The sequence below is a fragment of the Suillus subaureus genome (assembly GCF_016647635.1).
Source record: "Suillus subaureus strain MN1 chromosome Unknown BJ212scaffold_38, whole genome shotgun sequence".
NCBI classification, from domain to species: Eukaryota; Fungi; Basidiomycota; class Agaricomycetes; order Boletales; family Suillaceae; genus Suillus; species Suillus subaureus.
The window spans coordinates 65,529-84,660 of NW_024538594.1; the positions used below are offsets into that span (position 1 = coordinate 65,529).

Sequence of the window (19,132 nt, forward strand, 5' to 3'; positions counted from 1 at the left end):
GGAAAGTCGAGCTTCGTAATTTCATTCAATCTCGACCAGTTCCACTCAAAAACTTGAACTCAGTTCCTTTTTTTTTTGAACAGTACTACTAGACTGCCTCTCATCGTTATATTTCTCCACCAGCCTCTCATCCGTTTAAATTCGCATCTGCTTTGCACAAGTTTTTAAAGTTCCAGGACCTCCTAGCACAGTCCAGGTACAGTTATGCTTGCTAATTCTTGACGCTCGCCATTGATAATAACTCTCATAGTCGACCGTCTCGTGACATCGCGTCAGAATATTATTCCGGCCAGAACCTTCACGTTTATACGTGGACGTGAACCGGAACTGTGTTGACAGTCAACATTCACACACCTCGCTGCTCCGCAACGTGATTCTCTGTTGAAAGCTGTTCGCCCGTGGAGCCAAACAAGCCAGTTTAACATTTGGATATCGCTACCCGGTGCTTTAAAGCAGACCGTCAAGTTATTTCTACTCTACTATTTCTACTCTCCTCTCCTCTCTCCTCTTCACCTGCGTCATGGGCACCAAAGGCCGTGAAGTTCCTCGTGTCGTGTGCTGTGCCATTCCATTGGCTAGTACATCTGGAAAGGTCCTCGTTATAACTAGTCGCAAACGACAAGATTTATGGGTTTGTAAGTCATGTCATTTTCATGGGTTTTTGTTTCTTGTTCTACGTGGGTAACGTGTCTCGTGACGCACTGACGCGTCTTTAGCATTGCGCCCATTTTTCTTCTTGTCGTTAGAATCTTCTGCTCATTCGCTGCGTTTCTACCCCCCTAGTACCTAAAGGAGGTTGGGAGTTGTCGGATGTTACTTTAGAGAGGGCAGCCTCGCGGGAAGCCTTAGAAGAAGGTCTCAACCTTTGTCCCTCTTCCGTCTGTTCATCTCCTGATGATCATCCCATGCTGTTTTTTTCCAAAAATATTACCGCTTCAAAAATTCAGCGGGCGTTCGAGGCAATATAACTCGATATGTGACGACCATCAACTCGCCCTCAACAACGTATCACTTCTACGAACTTGAAGTCACGACTCTCGACAAGGATTGGTTAGAAAGCCGGGAGCGGAAAAGAGAGTGGGTGGATTATGCCGAGGCGATGAAACGGGTCGCATGGAAGACCGAACTTGCGCAAGGACTTATGCTTTCTACGTTGGCGCCACGGCGGTAGTCGAGGTTGTCCTGCTGTGCAAACCAGTGCTACTTCCAACAGGTAGCTACCGCCAATGCGGTTCATCAAGCTCAACCACGACAATGGATCTGGCTTGTCGCACACAGATCGCTAATGGTTGCAAATTACCATGCTTAGATCGTTGCCGTCATCTATACTCTACTCATCCACTTTAAAGATACCACTTATCCCAGCAGTGCTCTTGTTTTCACACTTTCCGCATCACACACACTCCACTCCATCTCGTCATTCTACGTGCATATCTTGCTATCACATGTACCCCTTATGCAGCCTCGTTGCAGCGTCATCTTCGGCATGCGCATCATTCGTCGTGGTAGACTTCATGTTCGCGGACTTTCGCCTAGTATTTTATCCACGCTATAGATGTAGTTACATGGTTTAACTTTCATCAAATATCGGGGTTCACTTGTGCGTATGTTTGATCTCTGCGTTTCGTCTTCGGTGCGAAAAAAATATTACTCGGGCGGTGCGTTGCCTTTTTGTTATGCGGGACGGATCTCCGTATAATTAAATTTCCACTTACATGCTTCCACTAGCAGGTGTCTTAGGGTGTCTTGGATACCGTGGTTTCTCTTCTTTTGGCTGTGCCAAGGAGCTTCGTATCTTCGTATCTTACCCTTCGCGGTGGGACTCTCAAGGCGCATTGTGCAAGATGAGAAAACCTCCTTCAATATTCAACGTCGAGCCCTGGGACACATGGTTCACATCAAACAATGCACAAGCCATATGGCAATATAGCCTCACGTGCACAGGACGTCATGTTGGCCAACATGTTGGCTCCACCTCCTCTGGTCAGCTCTATATCCATTCATATATCTCCTGGATGGGTTCCTCGAGATGATCGGACGGATCACATTGTTGACCACTGCCGTGAGTGATACCTCCTAAATGATTTAATGTTAATGCGGATCTTCTTTTTCAAACAAGGATGAAGTCAGCGCTATCCGTGGGCTATGTTGTCTGTCAAGTGCTGCAATGTTGGTGGCGGGCACTTAGTCGCACACATATACGACAGGACCAATCTTTGCAGAGGAGCAAGGTCGTGGATCACGTTCTATTTCAGGGTCGCTAAGTTGAAGCCTGGCCAAACCTACGCCAATCTCACTGCTCAGGAATCGATGGAGATGGTGCTTTTTAGTCAGGTCCATCTACTTATGAGCTACTACCAAAGGGTCGTCGATCAAACCCGCCACTGTGACATATTTTATCTCCCCTTTGCCACTATGTTATCGTGGTGTGGCAGCTGGGCTGCGCAATTTAGATTTACATTCACGCCAATGTAAACCTTGCTTTATCAGTCTCCACAAAAACTCACGCAACTGTCACAGCTGTCTTTCAAATGGGGCAATACTTTCGTCCATCGCGAAGCGCGCAAGGCGCCTCTTGCCATGAGTTCCGCGGACAAGTCGTTGGCAGCCATCATGGCTTCGTACTTTCATGGCACGTCGGTAGTGCGGATGTGTGGGTACGTTCACGTTGGTCATCACATTGCCATTTCGGTCGACAAATATAACCATCAATTTTATTATTAATTGATGGTCCATCATGAACTGGCCGTACAAGGTAGAGATCAAAATTCTTGAACACAACGCCCTCCTGGTCGGTCATGTTCTATGGGCGGCCATCTTTCGTCCTCTTCTTTGACTATCAAGACAGCTATCGGCTGCGGCGCAGTGGCTAGAAGCCTTTATGTCAGCATGTTCGATTAGATCCTGACCTACTGACCGATTCCTTGCCTCGAGGTGTGACGATAAATAATTTTTTCCCTTTGCAAATGGTCCAAACGGCAAGTGGCGAGGGTTCCATATAGCGTCCGTATCATGTGCGCACGTTTCCTCTGCAGCCGCTGGCGACTCCATTTAGCCAGCCAGCCAACCACAAACCAGGAATATGAGATTAGTACTACGCGTGCTTTGACCATGAATTTTGATGTTCGTTTACGACGTACAACGAAACTCAAAGTTGGTGGCCAAGAGCCATCCAGCCTGCTGCAATTGCTTCGAGGAACTAGGAGGTCATCATGGTGATATTACGAGGGTAGAAGTCTTTTGTAAAATGACTGGGTGTTTTAATTCCTGTGCACTGGAATAAGATGAACACTCTGTGGACGTCTCTTGTCCGTTTGGGCGTAAGCCCAGGCCTGGTGGCTTACGTACACCTACACATATGGCTCGTTACATCGTAGACACCTCTTTCCCTTGGCTTGTACCTCACCATCGTTGTCGTTCTGCAATCCAGAACATGGTTCTGCTTCGTTTCGTGTGCCTCATTAGTGTTTCTTGTCGTTGGCTACGACCTGTTTCTAGGTAGGCCCCCAGAAGCTCTAGCGAATGTACTCCCGCGAAACAGCATTTTTGAGGTCCAAATATGACAACATCTCCGCCCGGAAATTGCATTTTTGAGACATTTGACATGGCAATCCGGCTATTGTATTTTTTTATGTCCTTCAGGGCAGGTCCTATAATAGGACCCTTGTCAAGTGAACCTTATTCCGACCAGCCCCGCCAAACGTCTCGTAAAACATAGTCTCCCCTAGCTGCAGACCATATGAAAGGAATCCTTCTTGATTATCCATAAAAGAACAGCTACTCGTCACCGTGCTTCTCAGTGTTGAAGGACTTTGCATTGCCAGCAAAAATTATGCATACATTGCAATTTACATCCCCTGTCTCATTTGTTGTTATCCGTGAATGTATCACTGTTTCTGACAGCAACGCGATCGACTCCAATGACTCAAATTCGCACCAACCTTGCACTGTTCTCGCGACATTCGAACTCCACTCACACAACAGCTCATTTACTCCCTCAATGGCAATCTATTCGCGCAGCAGCTTATCTTGACCGCTGAAGCGGGTACTCACTCTCGGCTGTCTGTCAAACAAAATTGTCGCCTACTACCAAGATTCCAGCGAGGGGGCCACAAGAAAAGAAGAAAATATTAGTGGTTGATCTAATTCAGTAAATTTATTACATCTGATTGAGATGCCTATATATATGTGCCTCTGTCGCCGCCGTCAACCGTGTCACACCACGTGATTTTTGACCTCTGCATTTTTGAGGCCTGGTACCTCGGGCAGGCGTACCTTGGCAGGAACTTCTAGTGGCCTTTGTGCGTCCCTCAGTTGCGGACTCGGAACATCGGACGCCATCATGACGGGGCCTCGTATAACTGGTCACTTGTTCTATTTCAGAACTTTACGCTCTTCAACCGCACAATCATTTATAGGCGAATCTATCTACGTCTATTACCAATGAATTACATTAAGTCTTGTGTTTCAGGCTCATTCTGGGCTATCAAAGTCCCAAGCTGCAGACAAGGTGCACCACCTACCAGCGCCCCAGTCAACTACGTCGTCCGAAGAATCGCATGTCCAAGCAGACTCCTTCGCCCATGCATTATCGTCTTTACTAATGTCCCACAAAAGGTCAACGCCAGAGTCTGAAGAGTACAGACCACTTCCCCAATCAAAACCTGGATCATCATCAGAACGATATCCTTCCGACTGCAGGACTTCTTCAAACAAATCATCTGGCAGTTGTTCCGGAGCCCACTCCGATGTCTTCTTCTTCTTCCCAGGCCTGCCTCCAACTAGCAGCACCGGCCAATCTCCCCTTCTCTGCCCCTTGCTTCTTTGAAGATCAAACTTTGGACTTCCCTCGATAACCTCGATCAGAACTTCGAACCACCCACCGCATATCGCTCCGATTTCCTCTACAAACCAGATTTCTTCCAATCGCAGCTCAGCCGCTTCCCATTCATCAAACTTATCTGATACAGCCTTCGCAATCTCCTCAGCCGACCCTCGTTTTCCTGCACGAACGTGCGCGTCGTAGTGGTGTGTTTCCAGTAGACGATGCACCTTTTGGCTCTTCGGACTTTCTTTCATCGAGGTACTCTTCTCCTCGCGTATCGTAGCCCAAGCCTCGCCTTCGAGACGCTTGAAGATAGCAACCTGGCTCGCACCCCCTAGTTCTTCATCTCGGCCCCACTCATCTTTCTCCTGTGCACGGCCAATAGTCGTCGTATCCACATCGTATCCCCATTCCTGTGCAGTCCCCTCGCACCACTCCTGGAATTCCTCAATCGTCCACTCAAATTTGTGGTCATGGTGCCTGAACACCCTGTCCGTGCGTTTCGTAGGATCGGGGAAGCCAGTAGCAGTATTTATCAAGCCAGGAGGGCTGAAACGTGCGTTGAAGCCGTATGATGGAGTCGTCACGAGAAGTAAGCGAGGGTGGTACACGCCCAATATCATAGGCGCGAAATCAGCGAGAATTTCTTCTGGGAGGTGTTCGACGCTTGAGATGAAGTATTAGGAAAAATCGGTGATATGCTGTCTGAGCATAGAATAGACGTACACTTCTGTTGCGACGATACATTCTGCATTGATAAATGCTGGATTAAAGATCTCTAGCCCGCCGTGCCAGATGTTTACTTGGAGTGATTCCCATCGCGTGTATGACGTGTTTGCGGCAGCGGGAGAGGTGTCTTCGATTGCGGATGCAAGCGCGTGAGATGAGATGTCGAGGCCGGTGACGCGCGTTGGGTGGAGATCAAAATCACCCGCTTCGAGTGCGGTTGGACTCGCACCGCTATGAGCTGCCAATATGCCAGGGCCAGGAGGCGGAAGACTTGGTGCGGGCTGGCAGAGAACAGCGAGTAGTTGACCCTCCCCGCACCCGATATCTACGATCTGTGCAAGAGATAAGACTGATTGCTCGATGGTTCGACATTGACGCAGACGACTGACCTCGGTGACCTGCTCGCGGCGAAGGATGTCTAGCACCCATATTCTTCTCTGAAGATAAAGTGGAGGGAAAAAGGTCACTCTTAGCTCTGCTTCCCCGCCCATCGGTGACGGCTGCCGTCTAGTCTTGGAAATCAAGCTGGACTGGAAGGATTATCGCTATCTGATTGGCATGGGAAGTCATGGGTAAGCCAATCAATTATCAGACTTAAAACAGACAGTACAAAGCCCTTATATAGACACCATCCCGGGGATCACGCTGGATGCTGAAGCAGTTGAGATCATTGGTATGATGGTAATTGTGTCATGGACTACTTTGAAACCATGATTTCTTGTGATGTTGAGCAAGGTTTGAGATTATTGTGTTGGCTCGAAAGTTTGAAACAGGAAACCTGATCATCATGCATCATGTACCAGTCGAGGCTATGTACATAGTCGTTTCAGGCTTTGGCAGCTGGCTTCGAGCGGAGTTTAAACGTTGTTCAATGGTGATCCCAAAATATGTGCATGCGCTCGTCATGGTCGTGATCCAGGCGGTGTGGACAAGATATTATGGTACTCTTGTGAACTCGGTAGTACCGGTAAGTATCGGTACTTCTGTGCTGGCGTTCGATCATTTCGCAGCGGGATATTTTCAGCGACTGTTGTGATGAAAACGAATACTTCCTCTTTATCGAGGCCGTAGTTTCTACTAGTATCGGCTTTTGATATGACCGAAGTCTTGGTGGTGGTAACTAAATGTACGCCATGGGAATGAGTATATGCTGAGTTGCCGAAATCAAAATGTTCATCTTTTGCAGTGTTTTAACGCTTCAAACCACATCATGTGAGTCCGTGTAGTCTATCATCCTCTCGAGAACTCTCGGCTTGACCTGATCAATCAAAGCAGGAACTCAGTAAATGCCTTTGCCGATGTCGAGTTATTTCTGCCATACCAGTGACAAGCGCGGGGTGGTCATATATCTAGCCCGAACTCACTCGTCGTACTACGTTCACCAAGTTTACCCCCTCCATCATTTAACGGTACTACTATGACCCTAGTCTCAGACGACCCTAGCTGGTTGCCGTCAATCAATTTATATCATTTTGCCAGTTATTTTACAGGTTCGTGGAGAGCAATCAGAGATTGTCGCTGCCGCTGACGTCTCGATCTAACCTTGAATATGGTTTTGCAGTTGTCACCGTTGTTGTAGTGACGTATGATTGGGGTGAGCCTGATAATATTAAAGAACTGCTGATTTCTTACAACCATATACAGCACTTACATTTGGACAAGAGGTATGTTGGTGCTATGACTGGAGCAGCCATCTCGCTAAGATGATTTTAGATCGAACTGATCTGGGTGAGCAAAGCCCGATATCAGAGGAACAAAATTGATTTGCGACAGAGGCAACGTTGGTCACTTATGACCAGTTCTGTATCTGAGTGTATGTAGCTTACATTATTGGTGTGGTTAATAGCTCATGCTGACTCTTGAAAATATCCTAGGTGCGCTATCTTGGAATGTTGTATGCTATGTATGTTTGGAACGCTCAGCACTGTTGTTGTACTGATGAACCATATTTCACAATCAGCGTGAACATATTGCGTATGTCTTCTCGCATTCATGATCTTTGCTTCTTCTGACCTGTGACATACAGTCTGTGTTCCGACAATCTTGTTAACAGATAGAGTGAGTCTTCTGCACAGATGCTAGCTATTCCCCTCCAATTAACCGTGGTGCCTTGTAGGAGTGAGTATGATTCTTTACTAACTTTCTGGTTCGCTAATGTCTGCAACGCTATACTGCCACAGATGTAAGTCTGTTTGGAATGTGTACTACCCGAGGATTGTCACTAAATGGACTCGTCAGGCTGGATTGGGTACATTATATGGGGTTGGACATATGTTGGGGTGACTGCAATGCTGGGGGGTGAGCTTTGCAGTTGCAAGACCTCAGTGATTTTGAGTTGACTGAAACATCTCGCAAGTCATCATGATCGCTCGTTTACATGCCATGTATCAACGATCCAGAAAGATCCTGATATTTCTCGTCGTCACCTTCCTTGTTGCCAACATTTTCAATGTGGTGATCGCTGTGATGGCAATGATGCATACTCCAGGGGGTGCGCTTGATTGTGGATCAAAAAATTGCATGGGGCTCATTGATGTACACCAGAGGAATTCATCCTCTCAGGCACCTATCAGTGCCGGATTTTCTTGGCGGGAGATACTCCGCTTCTGAATTCCGTTACTTGGATAATCGGCACTGTGTGGGAGGTCTTCGTACTGTGTCTCGCAGTCTGGGTTGCTGTAAAACACTTCCGTGAACTGCGACAACATTCGGCAGGAGGGATTATCGAGTGTTGTTTCATGGTGTTGATGAAAACTCACATGTTTTACTTTGCGAGGTGAGCTCATATTGTGAATCTGTTTCTCCTTATCCGCTGAAGGATCGAACATGCTAGCTTTCTTGTTGTTTCTTGTTGCAACCTCATTAATTTCTTGTTACCAACAAACTTATCTGTATGCCAGTTTTTCACTGATCTGTATACGACCACAGTTCATTGTTTTCTATAGGCCCAATCTTCCCCGGGTGCCCATATGTATGTGGTGCTTAGTCAAATTTTGCCGGTCGTGCAGATGTTTGTGTTGGGGCCACACCTGATCCTTGGCATTCGAGAATATCACGCTAAGCTCGTGGCCGACTCCGACGCAGCAATGGGCATGAGCTTAATCGCTTTCCAGGAGCGCGTGAATATATCGACTGGGAATGGTGTGTAGCACGGGAGATGCTCGATGAAGTTGACGGTTGTCTGGTACTCTGGAGGGAGCAGGAGAATTTTATTTTCGCTTGATTCTAAATTTCGTTTGTGGTACTTATTTAATTATCTGATGCGTACAGCACGTGTAAGCTAATTTATGTAGTTGGCATCATTCCAACGGCGTGAGTCAGGAATATTCATCGTGTCGAATATATTTCCATGCGCATGTGTAAAGTTGCACGTTGTACTACATATTTGACGATAGCTGCCATCTTCGAGGCCCTGATATCGCATCTTTTCTTACCTCCATTTGAATGCAAGCATGGCATTGGTCCATCATGCAGAGATTAACATATTCAACATCATGAATATTCCCGACTCACGCCGTTGATGCCAAATAGCTTACATGCGCCGCATGTACCATATAAATAATAAATACCACAACCGAAACTTAGAATCAAGCGAAAACAAAATTCTCCTGCTCCCTCTGGAGCACCCGACAACCGTCAACTCCATCGAGCATCTCCCGTGCTACACACCATTCCCAGTCGATATATGCACGCGCTCCTGGAAAGCGATTGAAGTCATGCCCGTTGCTGCATCAGAGTCGGCCATGAGCTTAGCATGATATTCTCGAACTCCAAGGATCAGGCGTGGTCCCAACACGAACATCTGCACGACCTCTAAAATTTGAACAATCCAAGTCGGGACAAATATGTTCTATAGAAATGATGAACCGTGATTGCATACAGGGGTCAGTGAAAAATTGGCATACCGCTGAGATCGTCGGATTGAAATCATCTATGAGGCTGAGACAAGAAACAGCAACAAAGCTAGCATGTCCAATCCTTTAGCGGAAAAAGAGGTCCATATTCACAATATGAGCTCACCTCGAAAAGTAAAACATGTGAGTATTCATCAACACCTTGAAACAGTCCCCGACAATTCCTCCTGCCGAATGTTGTCGCAGTTCACGGAAGTGTTTTACAGCAATCCAGCCTGCGAGACACAGTGCAAAGACCTCCCACACAGTGCCGACTATCCAAGTAATGGCATCTAGAAATGGGGTATCTCCCGCAAAGGCAATCAAGCACTGATAGGTGCCGAAGAGAATCAGTTCCTCTGGTATACATCAATGAGCTCCATGCATATTTTTTGTCGTCCACAATCAAGCGTACCTCCTGAAGCATGCATCGTCATCATCACGGCGATCACCACACCGAAAATGTTGGCAACCAGGAAGGTCACGACGAGATATATCAGGATCTTTCTGGATCGTTGATACATGGCGTGTAACCGAGCGATTATGATGACTTGCGAGATGTTTCAGTCAACTCAATATCACTGAGGTCTTGCAACTGCAAAGCTCACCCCCCAGCATTGCAGTCACCCCAACATATGTCCAATCCCATATGATGTACCCAATCAAGCCTGACGAGTCCAGTCAGTAACAAGCCTTGGGTAGCATACTCCAAACAGACTCACATCTGTGGTAGTATAGCGTGACAGACATTAGTGAAGCAGAAAGTTAGTAAAGAAACATGCTCATTGCTCACTCCTACAGGGCACCACGGTTAATTGGAGAGGAATAGTTGACCTCTGTGCAGAAGACTCACTGTATCTGTCAACAAGATTGTCGGAACACTGACTGTATGTCACAGGTCGGAAGAGACAAAGATCGTGAATGCGAGAAGACATACTCAGTATGTTCAAGCTGATTATGAAATATGGTTCATCAGCACAACAACAGTGCTGAGCGTTCCAAACATACATAGCATACAACATTCCAAGATAGCGCACCTAGGATATTTTCAAGAGTCAGTATGAGTCGCCAACCACGCTAGTATAATGCAAGCTACATACACTCAAATACAGAACGGTCATAAGTGACCAATGTTGCCTCTGTCGCAAATCAATTTTATTACTCTGATGTAAGGTTCTGCTCACCCAGATCAGTTCGACCTAAAATCATTCTTAGCAAGATGGCTGCTCCGGTAATACATCAACGTACCTCCTGTCCAAATGTAAGTGCTGTATATAGCTGTAAGAAATCAGCAGTTCTTTAATATTATCAGGCACACCCCAATCATACGTCACTACAACGACGGCGACAACTGTGAAACAATATTCAAGTTTAGATCGAGCCATCAGCGGCAGCGACAGTCTCCGACTGCTCTCCACGAACCTATAATATAACTGGCAGCACGATATGAATTGATTACCGGCCACCAACCAGGGTCGTCTGAGACTAGGGTCATACTGGTACTGTTAGAGGATGTATGAGTGTCAGAGGATCGGTGTAAGGGAGCGGGGAACTTGGTGGACGTACAACGAGGGAGTTGGTGCTAGATATACAACCATCCAGCGCTTGTGAGGCTGAAATGAGCATAATCACACGCACTATACCTGTTCCTGTCTTGATTGACCTAGTATCGAGCAATTAACAAGGAGAAATGGCCATATAGTTCGAAATATTGAAACACGAACTTCCTGATTTCGGCTGCTGGGTGATTCCCGGTGTGCGTTTGGTTGCGACCGGGGCTTTGATCACATAAAATAAAGCCACTCCTTACTGCGTTCACCACAGGTGAAAACATAGCCTAGATAAAGAGCGAGCATTCGTTTCCATCATAACAGATCCAGCGGCGGGATGGTGGGACACTGTTACGCAAAACACGTAATACTGAGTCCACAGGAGTACCATCATGCGAAGAAACATCTTGGGAATAGCGGAAGTGGGAAGGATTGCAGCAAGTCAGTGGGTTCGGGGCATCACTGAAACAGCTGATGTGATGGGCTCCTGCCATATCGGCCATGACGATAATATTATTTATGTACTTCAAATGAACTTGACTGAAAGCCTGACTACAACCGCGAGCCTCACAGCCGAGAAACAATGTATACCTGTGGCATGCTGATATTGCAGTTAAATGAATTATATCCGTGCGAAGGAAAAGATGGGTCGTACATACCTCCCTTGTATTACTATGAGCGGCGCAAGACGCCTGGCCAAATACTTGAATTTTGAGCAGCAACAGCGCGTTTAATAATTGTGTGGTCCCCTAGCAGAGAGGAGGAGAACATTGGCAGAATGAATGTCTGAGGAACGCACGAGGAATTGACTCGATCCCATCTGATACCGACTCAAATATTGGCTACTTCAAAGTTCACGTACCTGTGGCTCATCTCGAATCTCAACGAGGGCGATCTTGATGGGTTTTCTGCTTGCGGGTGATGCATCAACATCAGAGAATTCACGAGTCTACCTAGGGTGCTTTACGTTGATTGCGGTGGTTTTCCGACGTTATACATGGCTTTATATAACTTTATATTCCAATATACAGAAAAACTTTCCTATATATGAACATATATCAGCATATCTTCGGTTCACGAGTCCTCTGATGGAAGGGCCAGAAGATGATGTGGTTGCGACTCAGTTGGCGGCTATACACCAACAAAGCGCAACCACGTCACATGTAGCTGCTGTGATGTTGTTAATCACTAAAACGCCCGCGACGAGGAGCAAATGAGCAGCTCGGCTTAATCAGGACTTAGCAGATGGTCTGAATGATGTCGGATTCTACATACCCCATGATTATTCTCTTAGATCATGAATTATCCTCGAGGTGATTGCAGTGTGCTGCAAGTCGAGAGTACCATGACATTGGCTCACTTGTACGTGAAGGCTCGAAGCTTCGAGAGCAAGAGTGGCGGTTGAGAAATAGGGGTATGATGATATCTGATCGGAGACGGCCCAGGCCGGGGCTATAAGATGTGATATGATGGAGGATGACAGGGAACAGGAAGGGTGATAGAGAAGCACAGGCGAGTCAAAGCATGGCAGGCGAGAACCACGGTACTAAGTGGCCGTTGTACACTCATGGGATGGAAGTGAATGGAAACATGATAGAGACCGGTAGAGATGATGGCGAGTTGAGGAAGGGTGATACTGTTCTCGAGTTACCGGAGATGATGAGCTATTAGCATCCACAGATGAGACCGGGCTGGAACACGCATGAGACGGAGGACCGCCTGTACATGTGTGGCTTCGATGTTAAATATAATATTTAAATGTCATAGCATCAGTCTAGAGCGGCTAAAAATTTGCACCTTTATCCAACATTGGTAGGTTTCACACATTGGCTGGCCGCTTCTGCAACAGATTGGCCTGGTCCTCACGTGGTCTGATGAGTCATGAACTCGCAATGCAGGCAAGTACTGTTTGCGTATCCAGGTTCTTCAGGTTTTCTTCGACGACTAGGCGAAAAACTTGAGTCGCAACGTGTAGGGCACCAAATATTGAAGTCGCTTCTTCCATGATTCATTTTCAACCTGCCCTGGCATTCGGTCACTTGCTTTTGACATAATAGCTGGCCGCCCTGCATCATGCACCACACGCTTTTCCAGCCTCAGCGGCAAAGGAAGAAACCTCCGTTCGGAGCGTGGCCCAGCGCCTGGGCGCTGTGTGACGCCTTCTATCGCGTACGGTCTTATCATATCAACAAATTGTCTGCTTGAGAGTGCTTAAGTCACACTTAGTATGAAGAAATCTAAAAATACATGCATGAACTAATTTAAACTATGTCATGATAGAGACAGGAGCGGGAGCTCAGGGGAGCTCACATGAGTGGGCAGGAGGTATCGGGGCACAAGACAGTTGAGACATGGGTGCACAAGAGTGCAGATCGCCACAAGGTATGGGAGGCCTCATGTAAAACTGTCTGACAGCACGCGAGAGGAGGTGCTCGATGGTCTCATTAGTTATGAGAAGGACAAAAACAAGCTTCAATGCAAGTGAGAGGACGGTAGGTGTAGGCGAGTGGTAGCATGCAATAACAGAGACAAGCTAAGTTAGCGGGAAGTGTCGGAAAGCAAATGTGCAGAAGGCTATCCACCGAAATACTAGTGCAACGAAACAGCGGAAGAAACGAAAATACGGTGAAATGCGCTGGGAGGAGCAGGTGGTGGACGGGAGGGAGGAGCGACCGGGCCGGGTGATGACACATCAATATTACAACTCCGAACGCAGTCGCCGAAGCTCTTGAGTCTTGACAGCGGGGACCTAGTCGGTGGATAATAGACAAATGAAGTCTATAGGCGTGGCGCAAGCCGGAACTCGAGTATGCAAGCGCCGGGTACCCACTGGACAGCCTGGTATATACCGGCAAATTGGAAATGACCGTCCGACCTTAATTTGGCTATCCGGCACGCCTCCGAGTCGGAATTTATTTTTCAGGATTTGGTGGGCGTCACTGGGCACTGCGGCAGCACAACCTCACGAGTGAGGCCTGTTGTCAATGAGGCAAACGTGAACATGATTTCTAGCATTAGGTCAATGATACCTGAGACGATCATGCCAACATGATGATGGTCGTCGGACATGGGGGCACTGGACAGACTTCAGAGAGAACGGACAGAGCAGAGGGACAGACAAACCGGATGGAACTTTCGAACTTCTAGGTTGCTTCGTATATCGAGACTCCTGAGTCCTGACCGAGCCCATGGCCGAACCCGAAGAGCCTAAGCAAGGTTCTTATCTAATGATGGGTCGATCCTTATCCCTCCTACCAAGGTCCCGAGGCAGCCGCCGCAGGACACTAGATCCGAGATGATAATATCCGGTCTCAAGCTACTTCCAGGAACGTAACACTACCGGTTTCCCAGCCAAGACTCCTGCTCATTGTTTTCGGCGATGAGCTCTACTATCTTGCATATTCCGGGTAATGTGAGTAAGGCATCGCTTGCGCCAAGCCCGGGGGTAGCCGAGTCGGTAAATCACTTGGTAAGCACATTTTTTATCAAACGCGCATCAACAAGAAAACGGAACACGGATGACTTCAAAGGATCGCTCCCGCGGTGGCGACGGAACCCATGATACGTTGGATAGGAAAGTTCAAGCTAAAAAATTGCCAGTAAGAGCGTCCTGGTGGATCCTGCTGATCTGGGCCAGCATGGGCTTTCTAGCAGTACTCGCTGGATAAAAGTAATACATGATAAATGGTTCACGCGATGAACGGGGCCAGGACACGCAAATCCATGTCTCATTTCATGACAACTACGGCCGGGCGTCAAGGTTGCAAAATGATTGAAGCGCCAGTGAGATGGTGATATGAATTCTGATTACGAGTATGCCAAATCATTCCCGGGCCGGGCCAGACTCGGACTAGCACTGTCCTGACATCGCGCCCTCGTATCCCCTTCCTTGTACCTTTGTCTCAGATTAATACATTATCCTCTAAAGTACGAGCAAATCGTAGTCTTTACACATCGTTTCTTCGTTCATCGATTGAACGTTGACTAACAGTAGCCGTTGCACCTCTGTTGCAACGTTGACTCGGAAGTTCCACTGTCTTCCGAACGTCACCGAAACTAACCGATATATATAACAAGGTTGGATTAAAGAACTGCATCTAGCTACATCATCTTCATAACAAATCGTGCGCGTGATTCATAAGAGGGCGTCAGGGATCCATTTACCGGTACAGTACACATAGTTTTTTTGTCGCGGAACCAAGAAAGGCACGATCCCATGGGGAAACACAGCCACCTGTCTCATGAATCCCGAAGCAGCCGCAACAGCAATTTCAGCCTTGACCGTATCGTTAACTTCAACTCTCATCATCCATCCTACACGTACTAGCAAATTCGCTAGAGTACAAAAGTGCTCCTGAAGCGCTCTTGTTCAACAACCGGAGTCCCATGTCGCTTTTAACACCTACTGAGGCTCATGCCTTTCAGAAATTCCTTTCATCACTTGACACTACCGACTTTTCAGCGGGATGGAACATGCAACTAGAAGTCTCGCATGAACATATGCCTCCAGCACACGGGAAAGAGGCGTTGGCTCAAGCAACCAAGGACCTCATGTCGTTGGATACGGACAAATGGCGGTATCCACTCGCTCGCTCTCCTTCATCTCGTGAGTCCCCGTCGGAACCGCCGGTCAACCGGTACTCTCAGTCGCAGTCAAACTCCCTGTCATTCCTCTACTCTACCCGTCGAGAGCGACGCGTAGAGGGTAATGACGCCTCTACAGGGCATTCCCAGCCACCCTCCCGCAGTCGCACACACCTACTACCTCTCCAACGAACCGTGGATCCGTCATCAGTCTCCACCAGAACTAGAGCAAGAACGTTCGCGTTCGAGAATATATCATCTTCGTCATCAAGCCAGTCTCCTATTGATCCATCTTCCTCACTTTCATCCTTCTCTACGCACCATACCAGTCCTGCACCGCTCTCATCGAATAAACGATCCACACCACCGGACCATAATGTCTCGAATAAACGGAGGCGACAGTCGTCAGTCACATCGCAATCATTCGTGAGTGACGCCGGTAGATCGTCAACGCTTCTATCACCCTCTCAGAAAAAAGCAAATCATATACAATCGGAGCAGAAGCGAAGAGCTAATATAAGAAAGGGTTACGAGGCTTTATGCGACATCGTTCCATCTTTACGAGAAGCCATGTTGGCTGAGGCAATGGAAGAAGAAGAGGCGATCGCGAATGGGAAGAAAGCTGGCAGACGACGGTGTAAGGGGAAGGCAGCAAATGACGACGGTGAGAAGGTCGATGGCAGAGCTGGTCCAAAAAGCGAACATGTCGTGCTATCAAAGAGTCAGTGCTTAGACTATATCTCTGCTTCTGATTCATATTTATTTTAATCTTGCGTTACAGCTATCGATTACGTTACGGAACTTTTGGCGGAGCATGATGTCTTCAAGCAGCGCCTAATGGTGGCGAGAAGCGCCCTCCCCCTTGATCATCCATTATTACAGCGTCACCCCGACGCTCCACCTCCGCTATGGGAACGGAAATGGACTGGTGGTGAAGCAAAGGATGCTGACGAGGAGGAGGACGATGAAGAATCGTAGCTCAAAATAAAATGTCACTGAACGCCTCATAGTATTTATGGGTTCAAGTTCGTCGTCTTGCAAGGGTCTAGAGTTGGACACGTATTATATCAGACTCGCTTCATTATGTATAATATGTCGCTTTTAATTCGCTTTCTGCAAGTGTCTGCACGACCTTGCAGAAGTTGGGCAAATATTTGTCTTGATTAGGTGCTGTACCTGACTGAGCTTCTAAGTTATCGACCCCGACTGCCAGGCGCGGTTCCAAATCACAGCACCTTGAACGACTTCTGGATTTCCATCCAAAGAAATGGCTGAAGCACAAAGCGGCCCTTCTAATGGTCGCAAACGCAAGTATCGATCAGTGAGTATAATTAACAAACCTCCTGGATCTCCATCACGATACCAATAGACTTTCGGCAGGACGGGGTATCACCCACCTGGGTAAAGCGAACAATCGAAGGCCCAGGAATCTGGGCAACCTGCGTAAAAGGAAAGGAAAAAGGGACAGTCGGCGAGCTTTACGATCTTTTTGAATCAGTGAAGTCTCCCTCAAAGCTAAGATCTCGCACATAACTCATGATGATCACCAACAGCTAGCTGCCGACATGTGGCCCGTAGAAGGGCATAATCCCTCTGCTAACGATCGGGATAATGGCTCGGACGGGAAAGAGAATGAAGACGACGATCTAGAAACGCAGATTGCAAAAGAGGTCGCTGCGTTGAAGCGGCCAAAAGTGGAGAAGAGGTTTGGTAGGTGATCGTGATCCTTTGCCGTTCGTTTCTTTAGCTGACGGTGTGAGGACCAGCTAACTGCCTGACAAACACCCAATGCGGTACGAGTGCACGCCTATTACCTTCTATCAGCCCAACTTATCCTGACTGTTTTGACGCAGTAATTTTCATGTCATGTAAACCCCCTGTGGACCCAGTAAAATTGGTGATGAAACACGTAGAAAACGTTCAAGAAACGGGCGTCACGAGGACAAAGTAAGAACTATACATCGTATTCTTTGTTCGTACTCACTCGGCTTGACAGATACACGCATCGGCTCACCCCAGTCTCCGGTACATGCGTTGCGAACCTTCCAGAGCTCCATTCCTTATGCCGTCGAACGGTTGCTGCGTACTGTGCCCAAGAGGACACCGAAGGGTCCCCAAGGGCTCGCAAGGCACGTCTACAAACACGCTGACGCTCGCATTCTAACATCTACTCCAGTACAAAATCGAGTTACGCGTACGCAACCACAACACGCTAACACGAATGGAGATCATCCAAGAAGTAGCTAAATGCATGCCATCAAATTATACTGTCGACCTCGACGACCCTGATGTGTTCGTTCTGGTAGAAGTCTTCAAGGTCCGTGCCATGTCGCGTTTCGGTTCAGATGCGTTTTGATCCTTAGTATGTGCAGAGCACCTTTGGCGTGAGCATTGTTGAAGATTATTATCGGTTTCAAAAATTCAATGTCATGGAACTGGCGAATGCGCATAATGAACCGGAAAGATTCGAGATAGGGGCGGGGCGCGTACAAGATAAGAAGCATGGAGATGATGACGGGACTGTGTAGGTGATGGCTGCGGCGACATTTCATTGCACAGGAGATAACTATCTCATGAGGCTGTCCAATATCTGACCATGATTATGGGACTTGGTGTTTCCGCTGCAATTTATTCTAAATTGTGAGGTCGGACCCGACATATTAGGGGAAACGACCTTATTGTCACAATACTAATGCAATCAATCACAATTATAGTCTACATAAATCTAGGGGATCACATATCTTTCTCGATTTCTAGTTCGCCTCCGAGCACTGCCAATGTGGTTCTATCTGGCTATGCAGTAGTGTGGCCGTGCAGTAGTGCCTGCTCGTCCTTCAACTGCATTCTGCAACCATCCAGCGAGCTATCTATAGCAGAGTAAATTGAAACATCTGTCCATCCATCCCATCTTCATCATGCTTCATACTGTCCATCAATTGACGTCTGGGTCATTTCATGACCTGTCACAACTTATAAGCTTTGATTTAAATCTTTGTATGTTGTCCTCCAGATAACTATTGCCCAGGTCACTTCTGACCACACCCTCGAACCCAGCTACTAAGTAGTAGTGCTTTCAATTGGTCCATTTCATCATACATATTGTAACCTTTGTCAATGAGTGATGATCAAGGTCAGTACTTCTATCTCTTATCTCTTGCAATCTCTCTGACCTCCTTGACAGTCCTTCAAGGAACCTGGGTGAAGCTTTCTGAGGTTGCTGTCAAGGGTGCTCAATATAACTCCTGTGAATGTCAGTGTTAAGGTCGCGTGCTTGAGGGGGTCAGATCACAAGGGCTTGGCCTCAGCTTGTACGCTGTGCCCCTTTCCCGAGTATGTGCCCTTAATTTCCGGGGGCTAGAACAGTCGTCTGGAGTTTCCGGGATTTGACTGGGGTGGATAATGGACGTCCGGATCTGAGACGTGAGATAAATCCAACGGGTGTCCGGATGTTACCTGGGCAAGCGGATAAGACTAATCCAGACGAAGTCCAGACTAGAAACTAACAGAGGATGGACTACCCTGAGGTAGAGTTGGAAATGTAGTCTAGGATG

At 47.4% G+C, this 19,132-nt stretch overlaps 5 protein-coding genes across 5 annotated transcripts; 4 read left to right on the forward strand and 1 right to left on the reverse strand.

The window, feature by feature from the left end:
• Nucleotides 1–520: 520 nt before the first annotated feature.
• BJ212DRAFT_1280833 (NUDIX hydrolase domain-like protein) lies at nucleotides 521–1,171 on the forward strand (the record flags this gene model as incomplete). The annotated part of the gene is made up of 3 exons (XM_041331579.1): nucleotides 521–635; nucleotides 784–855; nucleotides 948–1,171. 3 exons carry the CDS (start codon nucleotides 521–523, stop codon nucleotides 1,169–1,171), a joined length of 411 nt encoding a protein of 136 aa, XP_041188592.1.
• A 734-nt stretch (nucleotides 1,172–1,905) lies between these two features.
• BJ212DRAFT_1303004 (uncharacterized protein) lies at nucleotides 1,906–2,908 on the forward strand (the record flags this gene model as incomplete). The annotated part of the gene is made up of 4 exons (XM_041333349.1): nucleotides 1,906–2,062; nucleotides 2,189–2,334; nucleotides 2,491–2,657; nucleotides 2,845–2,908. 4 exons carry the CDS (start codon nucleotides 1,906–1,908, stop codon nucleotides 2,906–2,908), a joined length of 534 nt encoding a protein of 177 aa, XP_041188593.1.
• Nucleotides 2,909–4,281: 1,373 nt separating this feature from the next.
• Nucleotides 4,282–6,436, reverse strand: BJ212DRAFT_1383113 (uncharacterized protein). Its single transcript, XM_041336727.1, has 4 exons — nucleotides 6,165–6,436; nucleotides 5,944–6,103; nucleotides 5,552–5,886; nucleotides 4,282–5,491 (listed from the first exon to the last, which is right to left on the reverse strand). The coding sequence occupies exons 2-4, from the start codon at nucleotides 6,043–6,045 to the stop codon at nucleotides 4,474–4,476; spliced, it is 1,455 nt and encodes a 484-aa protein (XP_041188594.1). The 5' UTR covers nucleotides 6,046–6,103; nucleotides 6,165–6,436; the 3' UTR covers nucleotides 4,282–4,473.
• An 8,947-nt stretch (nucleotides 6,437–15,383) lies between these two features.
• BJ212DRAFT_1485010 (uncharacterized protein) lies at nucleotides 15,384–16,559 on the forward strand (the record flags this gene model as incomplete). The annotated part of the gene is made up of 2 exons (XM_041340908.1): nucleotides 15,384–16,302; nucleotides 16,363–16,559. The coding sequence occupies 2 exons, from the start codon at nucleotides 15,384–15,386 to the stop codon at nucleotides 16,557–16,559; spliced, it is 1,116 nt and encodes a 371-aa protein (XP_041188595.1).
• Nucleotides 16,560–16,599: 40 nt separating this feature from the next.
• BJ212DRAFT_653001 (uncharacterized protein) lies at nucleotides 16,600–18,191 on the forward strand. The gene is made up of 7 exons (XM_041343750.1): nucleotides 16,600–16,902; nucleotides 16,962–17,078; nucleotides 17,135–17,291; nucleotides 17,348–17,528; nucleotides 17,578–17,710; nucleotides 17,758–17,898; nucleotides 17,954–18,191. The coding sequence occupies exons 1-7, from the start codon at nucleotides 16,849–16,851 to the stop codon at nucleotides 18,107–18,109; spliced, it is 939 nt and encodes a 312-aa protein (XP_041188596.1). The 5' UTR covers nucleotides 16,600–16,848; the 3' UTR covers nucleotides 18,110–18,191.
• The last annotated feature ends 941 nt before the right edge of the window (nucleotides 18,192–19,132 follow it).